We start from the raw sequence: 19440 nt of genomic DNA, 5'->3' as shown, positions 1-19440 counted from the left end.
CTATTCACATACACATGCAAAGAAAACAGATGGTTACAGTTAATACATATGGACATGATTTGCTAAACTATGCGAATGTTCACTTTGTAAAGTGAAAATGTTCTGCTTGCTTAGTAACTCAACCACAGTTTGTTTGGTTTTAGTTGATTCTTTGTTTTTCTAGCATTTTTTAATAATGGTGTATGTTTCCTGGCAACAAATCTGGTGCATATCAATATGATCTATAATGAACAATATTTTCGAATATCAATCGGCAGTAATTTAGAAACCAAGCAAGAGCTGGGGTGAAGTATGCTTATAATAAGGAAAGTTTTCTCAATGCATAATTAAAATTTAAGTGAATGCTTTGTCTGTGCTGAGGTTTTAACTAAACAAATATCCTTCTATTAAAAGAGTCTTATTCCTCAGCACTGCATATTCCATTCCATTCCGCTGCCCATTAATTATAAAACTAGACAGCACAGTAAATAGCTACTCGTGCCAAGAGAGAAAAAAATATTGTAAGGCACTTTTGTATAATTTCAAAGTCAGTAGCTAACCACAAATTTCAATACTTAAGGAGAATAGTAGACAAAATACAAAAATCTGAAATTAATATGCTGTATATGCTGTAATATGCTAATATGTACAACCTTGAAAGTGTATCTACAGCCAAAACATTTTTTTTTTACTTCTGGATAGAGTGGTGAAGGGTTTGAACACCTGTAAGGTTTTCCTGCTATCCTGTGCTCTGTTAGAGAAATTTCCTTTCACTTTCTGTTCTGGGGACATGTTTTACCAAACATGAAATCTGCAAAAATCTGCAACAGGGAAACAGACAACAATAAAAATCTGCCAAACCAGATGCTAACAAGCCTCACATACTCACGTCACAACACAAAACAACTTTCAAGCTGTAGGGATTGTAGGGCACATACATGATTTTTCTAATTAAGCCATGATGAAGGGTGTGTTTTGGACCCAACGGCAAACACAAAGGCTACTCTAATTGAATGTCCACTAACCCAAATTTCAATACTTAAGGAGAATAGTAGACAAAATACAAAAATCTGAAATTAATATGCTGTATATGCTGTAATATGCTAATATGTACAACCTTGAAAGTGTATCTACAGCCAAAACATTTTTTTTTTACTTCTGGATAGAGTGGTGAAGGGTTTGAACACCTGTAAGGTTTTCCTGCTATCCTGTGCTCTGTTAGAGAAATTTCCTTTCACTTTCTGTTCTGGGGACATGTTTTACCAAACATGAAATCTGCAAAAATCTGCAACAGGGAAACAGACAACAATAAAAATCTGCCAAACCAGATGCTAACAAGCCTCACATACTCACGTCACAACACAAAACAACTTTCAAGCTGTAGGGATTGTAGGGCACATACATGATTTTTCTAATTAAGCCATGATGAAGGGTGTGTTTTGGACCCAACGGCAAACACAAAGGCTACTCTAATTGAATGTCCACTAACCCTAATGGAAAAAAGTTGCATCTGGTCTATCTTAATTTGTGTGGTGCTTCAATTCCTACATCTACTGTGAATAATAAAAACTGACAGTGCTTCTGGCATACCCCTACTTAAAGTAAACTTTGCACTAAAAGGCAAGATCTGCATATTAATCTGCCCCCATACCCTGTTTATAAAATAGAAAGTAAATGCAATAAAAATACTCAACCCAACCAGGTTTTGGCAACCTTCCTGTTATTGACGTTCCTGGGCCTCAAAGAGGAATCTTAGAAAACATCAGGATCCTAATTCTCATGAGAGGGAACGACTGTACTGTACAGAGTGCATTCTCATTGTTTTTGAGATCCCCATCTTTCCTAGGATCCATCAAGAAGACCCATTGATGTCACCACCCCTAGTTGAGCCTGCAAGAAGCCTAGGAGTCTGTTAAGATTTTCTCTCTAACTGAGCATCCAATGGCAGTAAAAACCTGACAGGAGTTTTAATCGTTCTATCCAAAACAAAAAAAGCTATAGATGCACTTTAACCATTACGATACTCAGTGCACACAAAGAGGAATGTTAGTTTTCTGAAGTTTATTAGGGGTATAGTTATAAACTGTGAGTTAAAGTGTATACAAATTCAAACAAATGCATAGTATTTGTATTGCACCTCACACTAAGCATTTCAACCCATTTACAATTTTAAAAAAATGGGAAAGTTGCTTTTATTGGTGATCAAGTGACTGCTTGGTCCACCTCTTCTCCCCACAGCTTGGAGAGACAGCTAGTGTACTGCAGGCTTATTGTGCTTTTTCACTGTGGACTGCTGTTTCCTTTGTAGACTGAACTGCACATGTCTTCTACCATGGGTCCAAACTGGTGGACAGCTTTACCAGATTGTGGGTAGACTGTTAGGATCATCGGTATGTTTACAACTTTGACAGGAAAAGAAAAAAAACAGGATAGATAAGGCTAAAAAAATTTAATTAGTAAACTAATTTTCTTTTTTCCATTTACATATACATAAAAAACATAATTGATTTCTAACCTTAATTACAGGTAATAATGTAGCAAATAAAAATACATTTCAATAAATCAATGACAGTAATGGGATACTATCACTGAGACTGAATAAAGAAATCACAGATATCTGTTGCCACATACCATTTTTCGGAGAGAAGCTGGTGAAGCAGGTGTTTGCTTCATCAGCTTCTCTGGGGGTCCCTAGGGGTCTTAAAGAACCCTGATGTCTCCATAAAGAGGACCTGTCACTGAAAATTGGCTATCACAAAGGGGGCTTGTTAGTCCCCTATGTGATAGCAATAAAGTTAAGTGAAAAAAAATGTTTAAAATAATTAGTTACAAAAAATATATTAAAAAAATTGAAAGTCACATATAAAGGTAATTTAAAAAAATGTACAAAAATGTTAAGTCCCCCGCTCCCCACATACACATGCAAACATGTGTCGAGTGCGCCTAAGTGCGTAAACGACGATTGCATCCATTACACCACACATGTTATGTATCGCCGCGAGCGTCGCAGTGAGAGCAATAATTCTCGGTCCATCTATCGCTGATAACACTAACCTGATGAGCGGTAAAAGCTTTTAACCACTTAAAGGCCATGGTGTTTCACCCCCTTCCTGGCCAGGCCATTTTTCAGTATTCAGCGCTGCGGTACTTTGACTGATGTTTATTCCGTCATGCAACGCTGTACTTTAATTCATTTCATACCATTTTTCGGGGACAGATAGAGCTTTCTTTTAGTGGTATTTAATCACCACTGGGGTTTTTATTTTTTACCATATAACAAAAAAAGTACCCTAAATTTTGAAAAAAAACCACGTTTCCCTATAAAATGTTATAAAACATTTATTTTCACCCCAATTTTTTGGTATAATATAAAAGACGGGGTCAAGTCGGGTAAATAGACACTAAACATGTCAACCTTTAAAATTGCGCGCGCCCGCGAAATCGCAGAAAACTTCCCGCAACCAAAATTTATGGACGACCATGGACGGAAGGTAGTTAAAGCGTCGCCTATGACCAATTTTGGGAATGATAGTTTTTGCGAGTTCGCGGACGCACGCAATTTTAAAGCTTGACATGTTTGGTGTATATTTACCTGACGTGACCCTGCCTTTTATAATTTGCCAAAAATTTGGGCAATAATAACTGTTTTATAACATAACGTAGGGAAAACTGTTTTTTTTTTTCCAAATTTTCGGTACTTTTTTAATTATATAGTAAAAAATAAAAACCCTAGTGGTGATTAAATACCACCAAAGAAGCTGAATCTGTCCCCAAAAAATGGTATAACATTCATTTCAGTACAGCGTTGCATGACTGAATAAATGTCAGTCAAAGTAACCCTTTAACCCTTTAACAGCGGTTTAAACTTACCCAGTTTTTGCCGTGCGCTCACACCCGAGAATCCGAGACTGCTCGGGCTGGCGCATGCGCAGTTCGGATTTTCGGCCGGGAGACGAGCAGAGACGCAAGGTAAGTCTATGGATGCATGCACCCGCAAGCAGATACCGTGGGATCGGAAGTGCCAGCAAGGAGCCGCCGCACCGTTGGAGGGACAGATGAAAACATCAGAAAAGAAGAGGCAGATCGGATTAAGATACATCATTTAAGGTAAGTGCTAACATTAACATTGGGGGGAGGGAAACATTTTTTTTACTTTAATGTCACTTTAAGGAAAATTAACTAAGGAAATTCTCACTTCACGGTAATATAAATATTAACCATGACTATGCATTTTATCATATTTTATACAATTGATGTAACAGCACAACCTAACTATATACAGAGGAGGTAAAGTTGGGTAAGCAGGAGTTTAAATTTACAGTGAGCAAAACAGGTTAGAAACAGGGACCAGAACCAGAAGCGAGTTTAAGCAGTAACTGATAGAGCATTTGCAGGCTAAAATACTAAAGCACTACATGATTGCTGAGGTGGTTCTAAATAGCTGGGAGGCACCCACTAGTGGACACTGGAAGTACACCATTCAAGTCTGAGAACCACAGTGCCACCATCTGGTACCTGTTCTAGCTCCTGATACATCTGTTTAGGATAAATCAATACATTTGTTGCATACACAATATTTTTGTATTGTTCTGTTAATTACCCTGTCCATGTGTACCTTTGCTTTATCTACTTATAAATTGATGTATGCAATTGCCCGTGTTGCTTTGTTTTATTAGGTACAGGCACACACACTGAGGGATTGCTTTGTTTTATTAGGTACAGGCACACACACTGAGGGATTGCTTTGTTTTATTAGGTACAGGCACACACACTGAGGGATTGCTTTGTTTTATTAGGTACAGGCACACACACTGAGGGATTCCGCTTCCTTAAATGATGCTGTGCTTATAGTTTTTTGCTATACCTCTAAAGAGGAAGGGGCTACCTCCAAGGCACCCTCCATAGAGGCAGAGCTGAGATGTGTATGTATTATCACATTACCCTTTGCTAAAGATGAATATAAAAGACACGAATCAGTGCAGCTAATCATTAATACATTTAAAAATGTATATATTATTAAAATGCAAACAGTGTATTTACCTTAACTGAACCTAGTATCAGCCTTAGGCGGTCCTTGTACAGCAAAGTTCAGAGATGAAGAGGGAGAAGCAGCACAAGGGGCCAGTGAGGCATGATGCACTGCAAGAAGCTTGCTGAAATTAGAAGAAAACACAGTGACAGAAAAATGTGATCATCCTGGTGCTGCTTCTTCTTTTGACCAGTACTAGGGTGGGAATGGGGGGAGACCTGTAAATTAAAGAAAAAGTGCAGGTCCCTGTTCCCGCCAGGCAGGACTGTATTTCATATGTATTTAATTGTTTGCCTGGTGTTCAACTTTAAATACGTTTAAAGTTGTGAGTCAGTGTCAAATCTTGAGCTTGCTCTCAAGCTTGTGAATCTGTAACCTTTGAAGAGCTTAAACTGTCATTGTCAAAGTGGATGTTGCTTTTGCATAGTGAGGCCTGCTAAAGTAAACAGGGGCATAACGCAAATAATCCATGCTGTCCACTAATATGCCAGCACTTTTTTTATTATGTAGATCTTTCAGCAATTTGTAACCTTTCTACAATACACCTTTAACATACTCCTACCTATTCCAAAACAGCAGACAAATTTCACTTAGCAGCACATCAGTAAATTAATTTCAAATAATCAGATGTGCCTCAGTGGCAAACAATAAACAAGATGTACTCTATAAAACAGGCAAATTCACATTTTATTATCTGTTTTATTATAATAAAATGCTTGTTATTTGAAAGCTGAAAATTGTTATTATAAATCTAATTACAAATTTTCCATTTTTCCATTTGGTACATTTGATAAAAGCTAAGTTGTCAGCTCTCATGTTTTTCATGTAATCCTACTAATCTGCCATAAATCATTACATAATAGATATTTATTTACTGTTATGTTACAGTATTTTAAAATGAGAATCCAAGCTCGTATAAAAAAAGCAGTTATTTAAACAGCTTATTGGTGCACCGAAACTACCAGCCAGAAATAATGTATTATACAGTAATATATAAATATGTCATTGTTTTAATTATGCACTGCACAAACAGATATTTGCACTGGCAATATGTATAATTGGATACATTTTACAATTACTTTCTAACATTTGCAATAAGCAAGTGATTTAAAAGCAAACTGTAGCATATTTTGTGAATATACATATTAAATCTAGAGATACAATTTTAAAAGATCAATTTTAATTTAAAAAAAAAGGTGCAGAAAAGCATACAGAAAAGAATATTACAAAAAGAGAGACAAATAATACAACAACAAAAAAATAAGGTGATAGTAATGAAAGTACTTAACAATGAATGTCCCGGGTTCTATGGGCCCCAGCAGAGTCCAGTCAATGGATATAGGATGGGCTCGCGCTCTCTCTCTCTCTCTCGGTAAGGCTAGGTTCTGTTCTTAATAGTAATGAAAGCTTCTTCTTGATGGTAAATGGGAGCCTCCCAGCTGCTTTGTGCATCCAATTTTTGTGGGCTGTCTAGGGGGTTGTCACTGAGCCAGCTCCTCGTCCATTCAAAAATGGGTGTGAGGCAGGAGGGCTAAAGCGCTTTGTGACCTCTCACTGTATTGGGACACCCCTCCAAATCATTGGATTCAGGTGTTCCGTGAAATTTCCTTGCTATTAAATATTGGTATAATAGTGGTATAATAACAAAGTGGAAGCAACTGGGGACAACAGCAACTCAGCCACATGAAATGACAGAGCGGGGTCAGCGCATGCTGAAGCGCGCAGTGCACAGAAATCGCCAACTGTCTGCAGAGTCAATAGCTACAGACCTTCAAACTTTGTGTGACCTTCAGACTGGCACAACAACAGTGCCTAGAGAGCTTCATGTAATGGGTTTCCATGGCGAGCAGCTGCATCCAAGCCTTACATCACCAAGTGCAATGCAAAGCGTCGGATGCAGTTTCATGCTCCCAACTTTGTGGGAACAGTTTGGGGATGGCCCCTTCCTGTTCCAACATGACTGTGCACCAGTGCACAAAGCAAGGTCCATAAAGACACGGATGAGCGAGTTTGGGGTGGAGGAACTTGACTGGTCTGCACAGAGTCCTGACCTCAACCCTATAGAACACCTTCGGGATGAATTAGAGCGGAGACTGCGAGCTAAGCCTTCTCGTTCAACATCAGTACCTGATCTCACAAATGCACTTCTGGAATAATGGTCAAACATTCCCATAGACACACTCCTAAACCTTGTGGACAGCCTTCCCAGAAGAGATGAAGCTGTTATAGCTGCAAAGGGTGGGCCAACTCAATATTGAACCCTATGGAATGAGACTGGGATGCCATTAAAGTTAATGTGCGAGTAAAGGCAAGCGTTCCAATACTTTTGGCAATATAGTGTGTATATCTATGAAATTAGCCTTGTATAAATACCAGACTTGACATACCTTTGAGGTATGCCTCCCTCAGAAGGGGTAATGTATGTCTCTGGCCTTCTGGTCCTCCTAAGCCAATCATGTTTGCTACACCTGAGCTCAGAGTCAAATGAGACATGTATATATACAGTATATTAATGTATCACCCCCAGCTCCAAAGGTATGATTACTGAGGGAATTTTTTAATCATATTTTACTGGCAGGGGTGAGAAACAGGTCATTTGCTTGTTATCAGGCCAGGCCATCTTTGTGTATTAACTGAGCTGCCCGGTGATAATTAATGTTCTGGCTTTTACTTAGTGCTTTATGGTAGGGGCCATAAACTATAAAAGATACCTGATTGGCAGATATCTGGCACAGTGGAATTTGAAGATGGCCTAAACAAAATTTAAGTGCATCTCTTTAATGGGCAGTCTGAATTTCAACAACTAAGCGGACGATGGGGGTTTCCTAATTAGTATTGGGGAGTAGGGATGGGCCGAGTGTTCGAATCGAACATGAGTTCGAATCGAACATCGGCAGTTCGAGTGCTCGACGAGCGATGAACTTTATGGGATGTTCGCGGTCTGTTCGACCGCGTACATTCCATAATACAAAATGCCCACTGAAGCTCTGATTGGGCAAAGTCTTGCACCTGACCATAGAGGAGCCGAGGCCGGACTGAAGGATAAAAGCCGACGGACCACCGGGACAGCGAGCAGACGGACCAGGGGACCGAAGGCCGGGACAGAGAGTGGACAGACCAGGGGACTGGAGGCCGGGACAGCAGCGGAGGTAAGAGGGCCAGTACACTGTATTTATTACATGTACCGGCAACTGTATGGGGGTCGAACATTCGACCCCCCTACACTTGCATTGAGTTCGATTTTGTATTCGAACATTTCGGCCATTCGAATGTTCGAATACGAACCGAACAGGGGGGTGTTCAGCTCATCCCTATTGGGGAGCCAAAATCTCATTAAAGTCACAATGCTAGCTACAATCAAGACATTATGGACATCATGCAAGGGATTTTCACCTAGGTCCAGTGGGCAAATAAAGCATGGTGAGAGCACAGGGAAGGTAAGTATAAGTGTAGCAGAGGGGCGATAATAAGCGAGCTTGTTATTTTGCCCTAAATATTTTGCCTTGAAATATGATCCGTAAAGACTGTATAGTTAAGCTATTAAGCAATTGTTTGTTTTGTCACTTTAAAAAAAAAAAATGTCTTTACTGTCTCTGAATGCACTGCTTCAGGGTAATGGTTAGGAGTGCACAGGCAAGAGTTGAAAAAGTAAGAGTCCCTAAGTAACCTGCAAATATTGTGACTTAGATCATGAAGAGTGGCAAGTCTTAAAGTTCATCTCCATGTTTTTAAATAAAAATTGTTAAGTAAACCACTTAATAACCTCAAGCCAACTGTAATCAGTCTTAATGAACTAATTTCTTTCTTGATCCCCTTAGTTATTTTTTTTCAGCACATATAAACTTTTTGTTTCTATTTTATTTGTTCATGCATTCTTCTGCCATCACAATAAAAACAATACATTGTATTTTAAATAAATATTATTTTGTTTGTAAATAAGTTTGGCATGCTTTGAACCAGAAATAATTTTAGTGTTATTTTAAAAGAGAGACTACTGCCTTCACACAGAATACGAGTGATCTTCTCCACATCATACTAGCAGGGATCAGGCATTTTTATCAGACTGTGGCTGATTGCAAAAGAAAAACAACTGCAAAATTTTGCACATATTTTTAGTGCAGCTGAAATATATTTAATTGATTTAAACTGAACGTTTATTTGTATTTTAAATTGTTAATTTTGGGGCTTCAAAGGTGCATGGCTTGTAAAACATATGTGTGGTTTGTTCAAATACAGGCTAGATGGCGAAGCAGGCATTCATTTTTTCATTGTTTTCTTTTTTGAAATGAGGGGTGCATCTCTTCGAGAATTACAGTTGGTACAGAGCCAGTATTCCCCATAAGAGATGTTAGCTCTTTACTTATTAGGTTGTAGTAAGGCTGGTAGCAGACTTGCCAACTCCACCCTTTGAATGCTGATAAATCTAAGCTGGTTCTGTGCTTTCTAAAATTCAGACAGGGCCTTATAGATGTATACTCAACTATAATACTTGTTTTCCTCATGCCTCAATAATTCATAAGATAAGTAGTCAACCTTGGCTGGCAGATGTAGATGGTTACAATGTGGTAATTAAACTTTTAGTTTGTATCTGAAATGCTCCACAATAGATGGAGCAGATTTAAGTAGCTAATAACAAATATATATGGAAGTATTAGTTTATCCTGGTTCAATATGCTAATTTAAATTGCCTCATATCTAGCGTTTAAACCTCTAGTTGTATACAGCAGCAGAGAGCCTCAAAGACATCCTCACAAGATGAACATCTGCAGTTACATTTTCATCTGAATTGTAATACACATATAATACACCTTTAAAAAAAGCAAAGATGAAAAACAAATTCAAAAGGATATCATACATACAGTATTAATTTGTAGAAATTAAGTCCTGGTAATGAACACAATTACTTTTACTCTATCCATGTTTAAGTTAGCAATACACAGCATGGGCTAATTGTGATTTGCAAAACTGCAACAATTTGTACAAATTGATTTACTAGAGAAGCAGTGGATCTGGAAGATTGTAAATTCCCATTACTCAGAATTATTATATGTGTGGTTTGCGGTTGTCTGGGTGAACAGGCACGGGCATATTTAAAAATTTATATTTTTTTATGCTACATCTCTAACCATTAAACATTATTTAGCAAAGAATTAAAAATCTGTTCTTTAAGCAGTTTACCCAAAGCACTTGCGCAATTCCAACTGTCAGGTTTACATATACTGATCTGGCAAATGTCAGCGTGTTTTTATTTGTACATTTTTGAAATTAAACAAACACGTATGGTTGTCCTCTTTTATATGTGCATGGTGCACCAGGAATATGAACTGGTAAACCCATGGAGGGTATGTACACCCCAACATTCTAGTACCAGCCTGTATGCCCTCAAAACCATGCAGATGTTTCAAGAGTAGTCCCTAAAACAAGCCTCAATTTTACAATAAGTGATGTTTCAGGAAGTGAGACAAAAATTAGTGTGTGCCTCATAACTGCTGAAAACTTTACACAGTGTTTCAATGCTTCCATTGCATGATTCTCCTCTTCTCATTTAAGTACCTACTGAATTATTTTTATAGAGACTGGTTTTAATATTTATTTGACTATTGAATCATAGAAGAACTGAATTAAAAATATGTATGAAAGTAGTAGAATGTAAATTAATGAAATAATTAACAATGCATGATTAATTATTTAATTCATTTACATTCCACTACTTTCATACACACTTTTCATTCCATTCTGTATACTTCTAGGGTAAGCAGGGTGGCCTGACATTTGTCACTGTGGCAAGTAGTTTTTGCTGGGTTAGTATCTTATCTTATAGGATCTTATCTTATATTTACATATCATAGGATTTGGTTCTTAGAATATACAGCATCGATTGGCCTGTAGTTTTTTTTTTCATGATAAAGACCATAATTGCACTGATATTGCAAAACTGTACCCTGTACATACCCATAATAAGTTCTTGTTCTTTTTTTGTGTTTTAGAACTGATGTACACTGTTGAACTGGCTGGAGGTCTAGGAGCCATTCTTCTGTTGCTTGTGTGTCTGGTCACCATCTACAAATGTTACAAGATTGAACTTATGCTTTTTTATAGAAACCATTTTGGCACTGAGGAACTTGATGGTGGTAAGGGATTATTCATATTTTATTATTATGCATAATATTAAGCAATACATAATTGAATTGCAATAAAATTGTCATTTAACAAACATAGTGAAAATAAATGACATCATCACTTTCCAATTTTCATAATTTTTCTCATAAAAACATGTGATAAATCCATGTTAAATTAATAAATCAGTCTTCTTGGAAGATCTAAATGAGAACTTGAGGCAATACCTGAAATATAGTAATGAATATAGCATGAAAGTAACTAATTATCTAGCCCTGACATTTATTTATTTATTTGTTTGTTTTTTTGAACTGTTTGACAAAAAATAATGTTCCATTTAAATTTCCAACAAATTAATCTAACAAACCGAACCACTTTACTCATCTGCACAGTCAACAGTCAACTGCTTCAACTGTAGGAATCCTTACATGTTGTTGTTTGAAAATCTACACAACTCTCAAGAACTGATTTGAACCTTTAATTGAACCTGTGGACAATCACTAAACATCCAGTAAATTACATTTGTATACAGTATTAAGCATTGTAGTGCTTTTAAAACAAGTCATCTTTGACTCATTGCAGGCACTGTGGCATAATTATTTTTGAAACTTCATAAACAGAGCAATGTAGGTCCAAGACACTTTGTTAGGCTTGCCTGCTTACTTGGGTTGCAATTGTTCCCACCATAATGTGCCTAGTGGGGACTGAGATGACAAAGGTGGCGTATTTTTCACCTTCAGTCCATGTACCCCTTGATATGGTACAAGTATTGCAATGGCAACAGAACGGTATGAGTGCCTGGTTAAGATTCAGGAACAATATCAGAAGCGTAACCAATTGACAGGTTGAGGTCAGTATCAGGCATGTAGTAGTGTCCCAGGCAAAGGGATATTCAATAAACAGGCTAAAGATTAAAGATAAGCGGTGGGGTGCCAGGCAGCAGGCAGATGGGTTGGAAATAAACAAGTTGAAGTCAATCCAATCTCCAAAGGATCATCTGCACAAAACCAGAATAGATGCAATTCAAAATGTATTGAAATAATCCAAACAGGTTCCAAAAAGAATATCCAAGAGAACGATAAACAGTATGTACATCACCATGAACATTTTGTGTGGCTGATCCTTTGGAAATTGGTTGAAGAAGTGGGAAGCGCATCATAGCCTGCACTCAGGATATGGACTGCAGCTGAAGTTAGAATGGAGTGGTGAGTCTATGGAGCTCTTTTGAAGGTTGAAGTCAATGTCAGACAAGCATAAATAGCAGTAAAAAGCATAGTCAAGGGATGGGCCAGAGTTACTATTGGTAAGACAGAGATCCATGATTATAATATCAAAAGGGCAATCCAGAAGCAGGTCAGTAAAAGTGAGTTGGATCAGCCACCTGCAAGATGAGCAGATCAGCTTAGTTCAGGTTACAGGAAAAAGCTATTAAGATAGAGATATTAAGAGTTTTCTGCAGGTGAAATTTATAACTGTGGGCTTTTTTCTTGGGAAAGCCTAAAAATCCAGAAGTGCAGAGGCTTACTTAGTTGTCCTGAAATTCGCTTCTATTGAACTGTGTAGTACAGTTAAACTAAATATGTAGGGCATCGAATTACAATTTACGAAATGCTATCTAGAAATACATTCAAAATGATGTGCACACAGATGTCACTTCCACAGTTTTGGTCTGCTATGGTAAAATGTGACTTTCTACACTGGGAGACACCATGTTGCCATACTTAAAAAAAGCTACATAAAAAGGTGTTTTCTGTCTAGCAACATGTTGAAGGGAATTTATCAAACCTAAAGCAGACAAAAACGGAAGCAGTTACCCAGAGCAACCAATCAGCTTCTCTGTTCAGTTAAGATTTGAAAATTAAAGAGAGAAGCTGATTGGTTGCCATGAACAGCTGCTCCAGTTTTTGTCTGCTCCAGTTTTGATAAATTCCACCCATTATGTCTCATATGTGCATCATAGATGGCAGTCACTGATCAATTTAGAACATGGAAGCTGAGGAAATAGCATTATTAGCATCATGCCCTCTATATTATCTTGAAGCTTTTTTTCTATGATTAAAAACAAAGATACATGTCTACGTAAGACCCCTTCACTATGTGCACTATGCATTGTGATTTTTATGTTTAGACAATGTTTTATGCCTTATAAAGAAAAACATATATTTTGTTAACTACCAACTGTTATTGGAGCAGGACTTAGCTGAAGATTCAAAACTTGATATAGTCTCACTACAACTTTAACCCTTTTGTATCCATTGGTCATTGATACCTGCATCAGTTGACTTGACAATAACTTAATGGCTAATTTGCATACCTAAATTAATTTAATTCATTCATAAGGTCATATAAGGCTTTTATTTGTTACACTGGTGTGATAATGAAAATATGGTTTTATTGGGGCATGACTATCCAGAGACTAAGATTGCTGCAGAGTAACAGAGCTCTGCTATTCCTAGGCCACAAAGAAGGTGGTTACCTACATCATGAGGGATCTTTCTTCCTTCTAGATCACCACAAGTTCTTACCTACGGTATATACCTGCCGCCATGCCTATGAAAGGGAAGAATCGAAATTCACCAAAGAAGTTCACAGACTTCTTCCCCGCAGTTCCAACGACAGAAATGCAAGATGGTGCTGACCCTCTTGCTCCGTCTAAACCTGGTACACCTTCTCGATACAGGCGCCCGATACCGGAACGATCAGCACACAAAATTCCGTCTGACAAGGACACTGCATAGTCCCGGGACATGGGTGAGTCATCTCCACCTGACTCCCCTACCACTCGCAGCCCTGCCAAATCCAAATGCTCTAGAAGAGCAACTGACCAGCCACGTTCCTTCCTGGAGTCTGAATGTTCTTCTCTCTCCAGCTCCCTCCTAGACCTAGAGAAATATCCTGTCTCCTCACACCCTGTTTCTTCCAGTGACATGAAAACCATGTTATGTCCTTGAGACACTCTCTACATCTTGTCGTATCTTCTATACTAGACAAAATGACCATGTGTAAACATAGAGTCTCTCATGTTGAAAATAGAATGGGGGAACTTTCTTCTGGCCACAATGCTTTAGTGGAAAGTCACTCTGCTGATGACAAGGAATTGAAATGGCTAAAAACGAAAAATTGCTGATCTCAAGGATTGTTCCCGCAGGAACAATTTCAAATTTAGAGGGATCCATGAATCAATCTCCTCTCAACAACAGCATCAGTAAATTACAGGCCTCCTTCAAGAACTCATTCCCCAAGGCTCAGATTGTGACATTACTATTAACAGAGCTCACAGAATCGCCAAATCTCCATCTCCACCTGACTCCATTCCATGTGATATCCTGGCGTGTATACACTTTTTTTTCGCACCAAGGAAGCTGTGATGTCTGGTATCAGATCTAAACTTACCGTGTCGCCTGTAGTTTTTTTTATTTCATGATAAAGACCATAATTGCACTGATATTGGAAGACTGTATCCTGTACCTAGCTAACATACAACACTGGTGCCAAAATTCCCATGACAAATTATGGTTTCAAATGGAACGCTCTCTAATACCATGCACCTCCATTTTGCACCTCTTATTAACGCTCAAAGTAGCCCAAGTTGCATTATCCTCACCCAACAATACAAACCACTCTGACAACCTGGAAAACACTACCTATCTCTTCTCCCTGTACCAAATCCTTAAAAAAATGTCTTACTCCACTAGGCTACGTAGAATATTGCATTCCTCATTTGAACTTAGTGCACTGGAGAAATTCAGGAATTCTCTATATTCAAGACCTGTATGCCCAAGGTACTCTCAAAACTTTGCAAGTGCTGTGCAACCAATTTAATCTTCCATGAGCAGAACACTTTCGATATTTACAGATAACACATTTTTGTAATGCTTCACTAGGAAACAACATCGCTGAATTTAATTGTGTGCAGAGCTTAACAGCTGCAGAGCTTTTGCTTCAGCAATGGTTGAGGTTCAGTGACCAGTGGCTTCAAGAGAGTGTACTTACACCACAGTGGGCAAGGCAGCATTAGAGGTTAATTAACAAATAATTGAATAATTCGGTATTTCAGCATACGGAATTCAAAAGGCAAGGGTTAATCTCAAATTGGGTAACTTAGAGTAATGTATTATAGGATACATGTATAGGAGGTTAAAGAACCATTTGGAAGTCCCAGTCTTTTATGCAACCTATATTACATCATGCAGGTATTAATTAACCTCTGTAGATATTATGACAGTATAACTTTAATCCAGCTTTAGCAAGGGGGAAAATCACATAACACCCGTAAATGCCCAAATTAATAAAGTTCATATAGCATACATTCAATTCTAGAAGGCACACTGGTTTAATTCCTGTAGTATACTTGTGTTCTGGCAGTAGTGGTGGTTGCCTCACAGTGAGCATATGAAGTCCCATTAACTACTGCACATCTCCAATGAATAAACTTCATATAAACCAATTAATCCAAGAAAGCACATTGGTTTGGTTCATGTAGTATACTTGTGGTTTAGCATTAGTGCTGGTAGTACCTTTGTGTACACACTTAAATGTAACTCCATCTATAATGCCTCAGCAGCATTACAATCTCAATCAACAAGGTCCTGCTTCACAATTGTTTTCTGTCCTGAAGATGCAACAAAAAATGATAAAAGATCTCCCCAAATTGAATAGAATTCATATCTTAAAGAGTTGTCGCTGGATCATTTGTGCCCATTGTAGAATTTTCTCTTACTTTTTACTCTGGGGACAGTTATACATTTTGGATTCCCTCCCATTGTTTGTCTAGGTGACCAACAGTCAAAAAGGACCCCTACATTCTATTTAATGAAGTCTTCATGGAGTTTTGCTTTTTCTATGTATGTTATAGCATCGCAATTAAGATACCATTCTCTATTATAACTACACATTCAGCTCATGCACCAATAGACTTAAGAGCAGTAAATGCAAAATACAGTTTGCATCGGTTAAACTTGTTATGCTTAAGGCACTACCAGGAAGTGCCAAATGTTCTTTCCATGTATAACATGTACAAACTAAAAGTTAAAAAGAAATTGCAGGCTATTAATCTTATGCCTTATTAAAATTCTTAACTCCAGAAGGCATTTTTTTTAGCAAGCCACTGTGATTCTGTGCTTCACACTGTTGGCCTTTTAGCTTGATGGCTGGAAGCTAGTGGTAACAGTACTTCAGTTTACTCTGCATGTATAAGAAGCCATATTCCCTTTTAGTCTCCTGCTAAGTACATCAGTTGCACGGAATGAGGTTATCTATATGACTTCTTCAGAAATGTAATTTAATGGTATTGACTCCCAGGGATCTCTAAGCAAAACTTTTTTTTCTTCCTTATTTGCAAGTGTGAGGCTGTTCTTTTTTTTGTAGCCAGATAATATTTATAAAAAGAAAGGAAACACGTACTCCACTTACAGCTCTTGATGTATTGTTCTTTATTAGAGAGTCTTTTTTCTAAAAGTTTTTGCTGTATTGAGTTCATTATAGTACAAAATATTAATGTTTCTTTTGACACAAAGTAAAAAAGGACACTTTATTTCACAGCTTCCTCTTTATCAAGCATTTGTAAGGAAAATAGGAAAGACAAAAAGCATGCATTAGCAAATAGCTGATTTCAGCACTGAATGAATATAGAATTAATTTTGGCACCCAGTAGAATATTCAATAAGGCTTTGTTTATAAGCAATTGATATTCTTCATAGTCTGTGCATAATGTTCTCTAGAGAGTATGAAAAAGGTTAACATTTCATTACTCTTGCAATAGATTTAGCTGTACTTTACACACAACAAGAACAAAAAATCAACATGTCACCTCTTATACCAGGGAATTAGTTTAATTGCTCTTGTGGTTATTGACTTCTTAATGAAAATTAATGTCTAAGCCTTTTTTTTAACAAACTTACTATGAACAAACTAACCCCTTTCCACTAGCAATCTCTATACTAACTTTCCCTGGCATAATTCTCCCCTTCAAAAACCAGCAGTTGACGGTGTGTGCAGCTGCTAGTTTTCAAACCTTGCGGTCCCCAAAGATGATTATTAACCAGAGTGATGTGAGAGTGATGTGATAATGTGAGTGATGTGATAATGTGATCACTATTTCAGCTCCGAAATTCACATGATCGCATGCAGGCTGGAGGTTCCACTGGCAAAAATTAATAAAGTTTGCAGATGAACACTGCCAACTTCAGGCTTCAGTGTCTATCTACAGTGCCATGTATTTAATAGTTCAACTGTTAAAAATGGTAATAAATGTATTTAAGAATAGTAAAAATGTAAACAAATATTGTTTTTCCATTTCTGCATATTTGTCAATGTATAATAAAAACAGGGCATTTTTTATTATTTTTTTTACTAATCTATTTTTTTTAATTAAATGTACCAAATAAAAACATTGTGTGTCCTCATAAGTATGTATAAATTGATTTAGGTGAAAAAAGTCATAAAGTTACTAGTTTATCAAAACATGCTGAAGCTGCTTACTTTGGCCTGGAGCTTACTCAAAGCATCAGCATTTTACTGTTAACATTTTGATGGAGCTCAGTCTCTTTATCAAGATGCTAAAACAAAAAGGGTGAACAGGCTAATTAATGAAAACACCACCCACCTACAACACCCCCTAGTTAGATAAAGGTTAGGGAAAGAGCACACAAAAATCATTATAACCTATCAAAAAACACAATATGCTGCATCCTAGATAAAATGTAATTATTCAAAGGAAGCTAAAACATACAAAATAGCAAATGCAAGAAAATGTAGAAAAAACCAGGGCATACCTGTGACACTCACATAATAGTCATCCATTCATTCAAAAAATACCAGGCTGGACATTGTGCACATACACAGCAATTGCACCACACATTTTAGATATCCCCATGAATGTTAGAGCAGTAGGGCCATTATTTGCTCTTAACTATGAAGTGATGTGCAGTAAAGGCTTAGTGTCACCTATTATCAATTTTGAGTACCATAGTTTTGGTACTATATTGTGTTTTTGTGGACTAAATATGTTATTTTAGTGTATTTTTTCCTAAAAAAATCAATTTGATAAACATTTGTGCAAATATTGTGTGGTATAAAAAATTAAGCTAGCCTCTGCTTTCAGAACATATATAATTGTTTGGAGGTTTAAAGTAATTTTCTATCAAAAAATTAAGATTTTAGCATGTGTGTGTGCAAAAGTTAAAAACTTGCTCTGGTACTAAGGTGGTTAAGTTATGGGGAACTCATTGGGTAAGCAAGCAGCACAGTTTAGTCTTGGCAGTATAACTATTTCTACTGAAGTTCATGAAATATATAGCCAGCAATGACACAAAACTGAAATGCCAGTTTTAAAATCGAGTTGGCCTATCAAGAGATCTATTCAAAACATTTCTTTTAAAAGTCCTTTTCTGTTCAACTTTTTTCTGCAGACAACAAAGATTTTGATGCTTACTTATCATATACAAAAGTAGACCCAGATCAATGGAACCAGGAGACTGGAGAGGAAGAAAGATTTGCACTGGAAATTTTGCCTGATATGCTTGAAAAACACTATGGTTATAAACTGTTCATACCTGACAGAGATTTAATCCCTACAGGAAGTAAGTCAATCAATCATATCTGATTTTTTCAGCTTGTATTGATCTTGCTTTGCTGCTAACTCTTTGTATTATGTGCCTTTATAATCTACCATCTTTAAACCCATTCTAACATGCACTGAGCAAATACATGGGAATTATTGTGTTATAAGGAAATCACATATAACATTAAACAATAATGGCACACATCAATACAATAAGTATATACTTATAAGCAAATGACAGGTCTAAGAAAAAATATTCTCATTAGGATTACTATGTGAGGAATATTTACAATGTGAAGCACAGATATTCTGTTACTCGAAGAATGAAGATGTGATAGTTTGGTGGTGATTTACTAACCTAAACACATGCACGCACCAGGTGCGTGTGATTTTCACACAGCAAAACGTATTTATCAACCAAAAAGTCTCTAAAAGCATATTTCCACTAATGCCATATATGGAAAAATCATGCACATGATGCATATATAATGCTGCTTCACAGTTTAGACAAAAATAGTTAGCTCATGCATTTACATTCCTGCATTCATCAACGCAAGCAACACAACGTAGAGCTAATTTACAGAACATCACCTTGCATTTCATGCAGGGCTTTGCACAACACACCTGCTGGGTGTGTACACACTACAAAGGTGTCTAGATTCCACCAATAGATCATGCTGGGAGGGAACACACTACAGAGGTGTATACTTGTTCGTGGCGTGTTTATAAGGTTAGTAAATCAACCCCTTTGTAT

At 37.2% G+C, this 19440-nt stretch overlaps 1 protein-coding gene across 1 annotated transcript in view; it reads left to right on the top strand.

Moving 5' to 3' along the window:
* The window catches only part of IL1RAPL1 (interleukin 1 receptor accessory protein like 1), a 587524-nt gene that overhangs the window by 563812 nt on the left and 4272 nt on the right, over nucleotides 1-19440 (top strand). The window contains exons 8-9 of the mRNA XM_018563512.1: nucleotides 10996-11139; nucleotides 18535-18705. Coding sequence (XP_018419014.1) covers nucleotides 10996-11139; nucleotides 18535-18705 — 315 coding nt within the window. The remainder of the gene's footprint in view (nucleotides 1-10995; nucleotides 11140-18534; nucleotides 18706-19440) is intronic.

Source organism: Nanorana parkeri, unplaced genomic scaffold (assembly GCF_000935625.1).
Source record: "Nanorana parkeri isolate BGI_ZX_2015 unplaced genomic scaffold, ASM93562v1 scaffold668, whole genome shotgun sequence".
In the NCBI taxonomy this organism is placed as follows: Eukaryota; Metazoa; Chordata; class Amphibia; order Anura; family Dicroglossidae; genus Nanorana; species Nanorana parkeri.
Note: the sequence above shows the minus strand (reverse complement) of the source record. Positions and strands in the feature narration are given on the sequence as shown.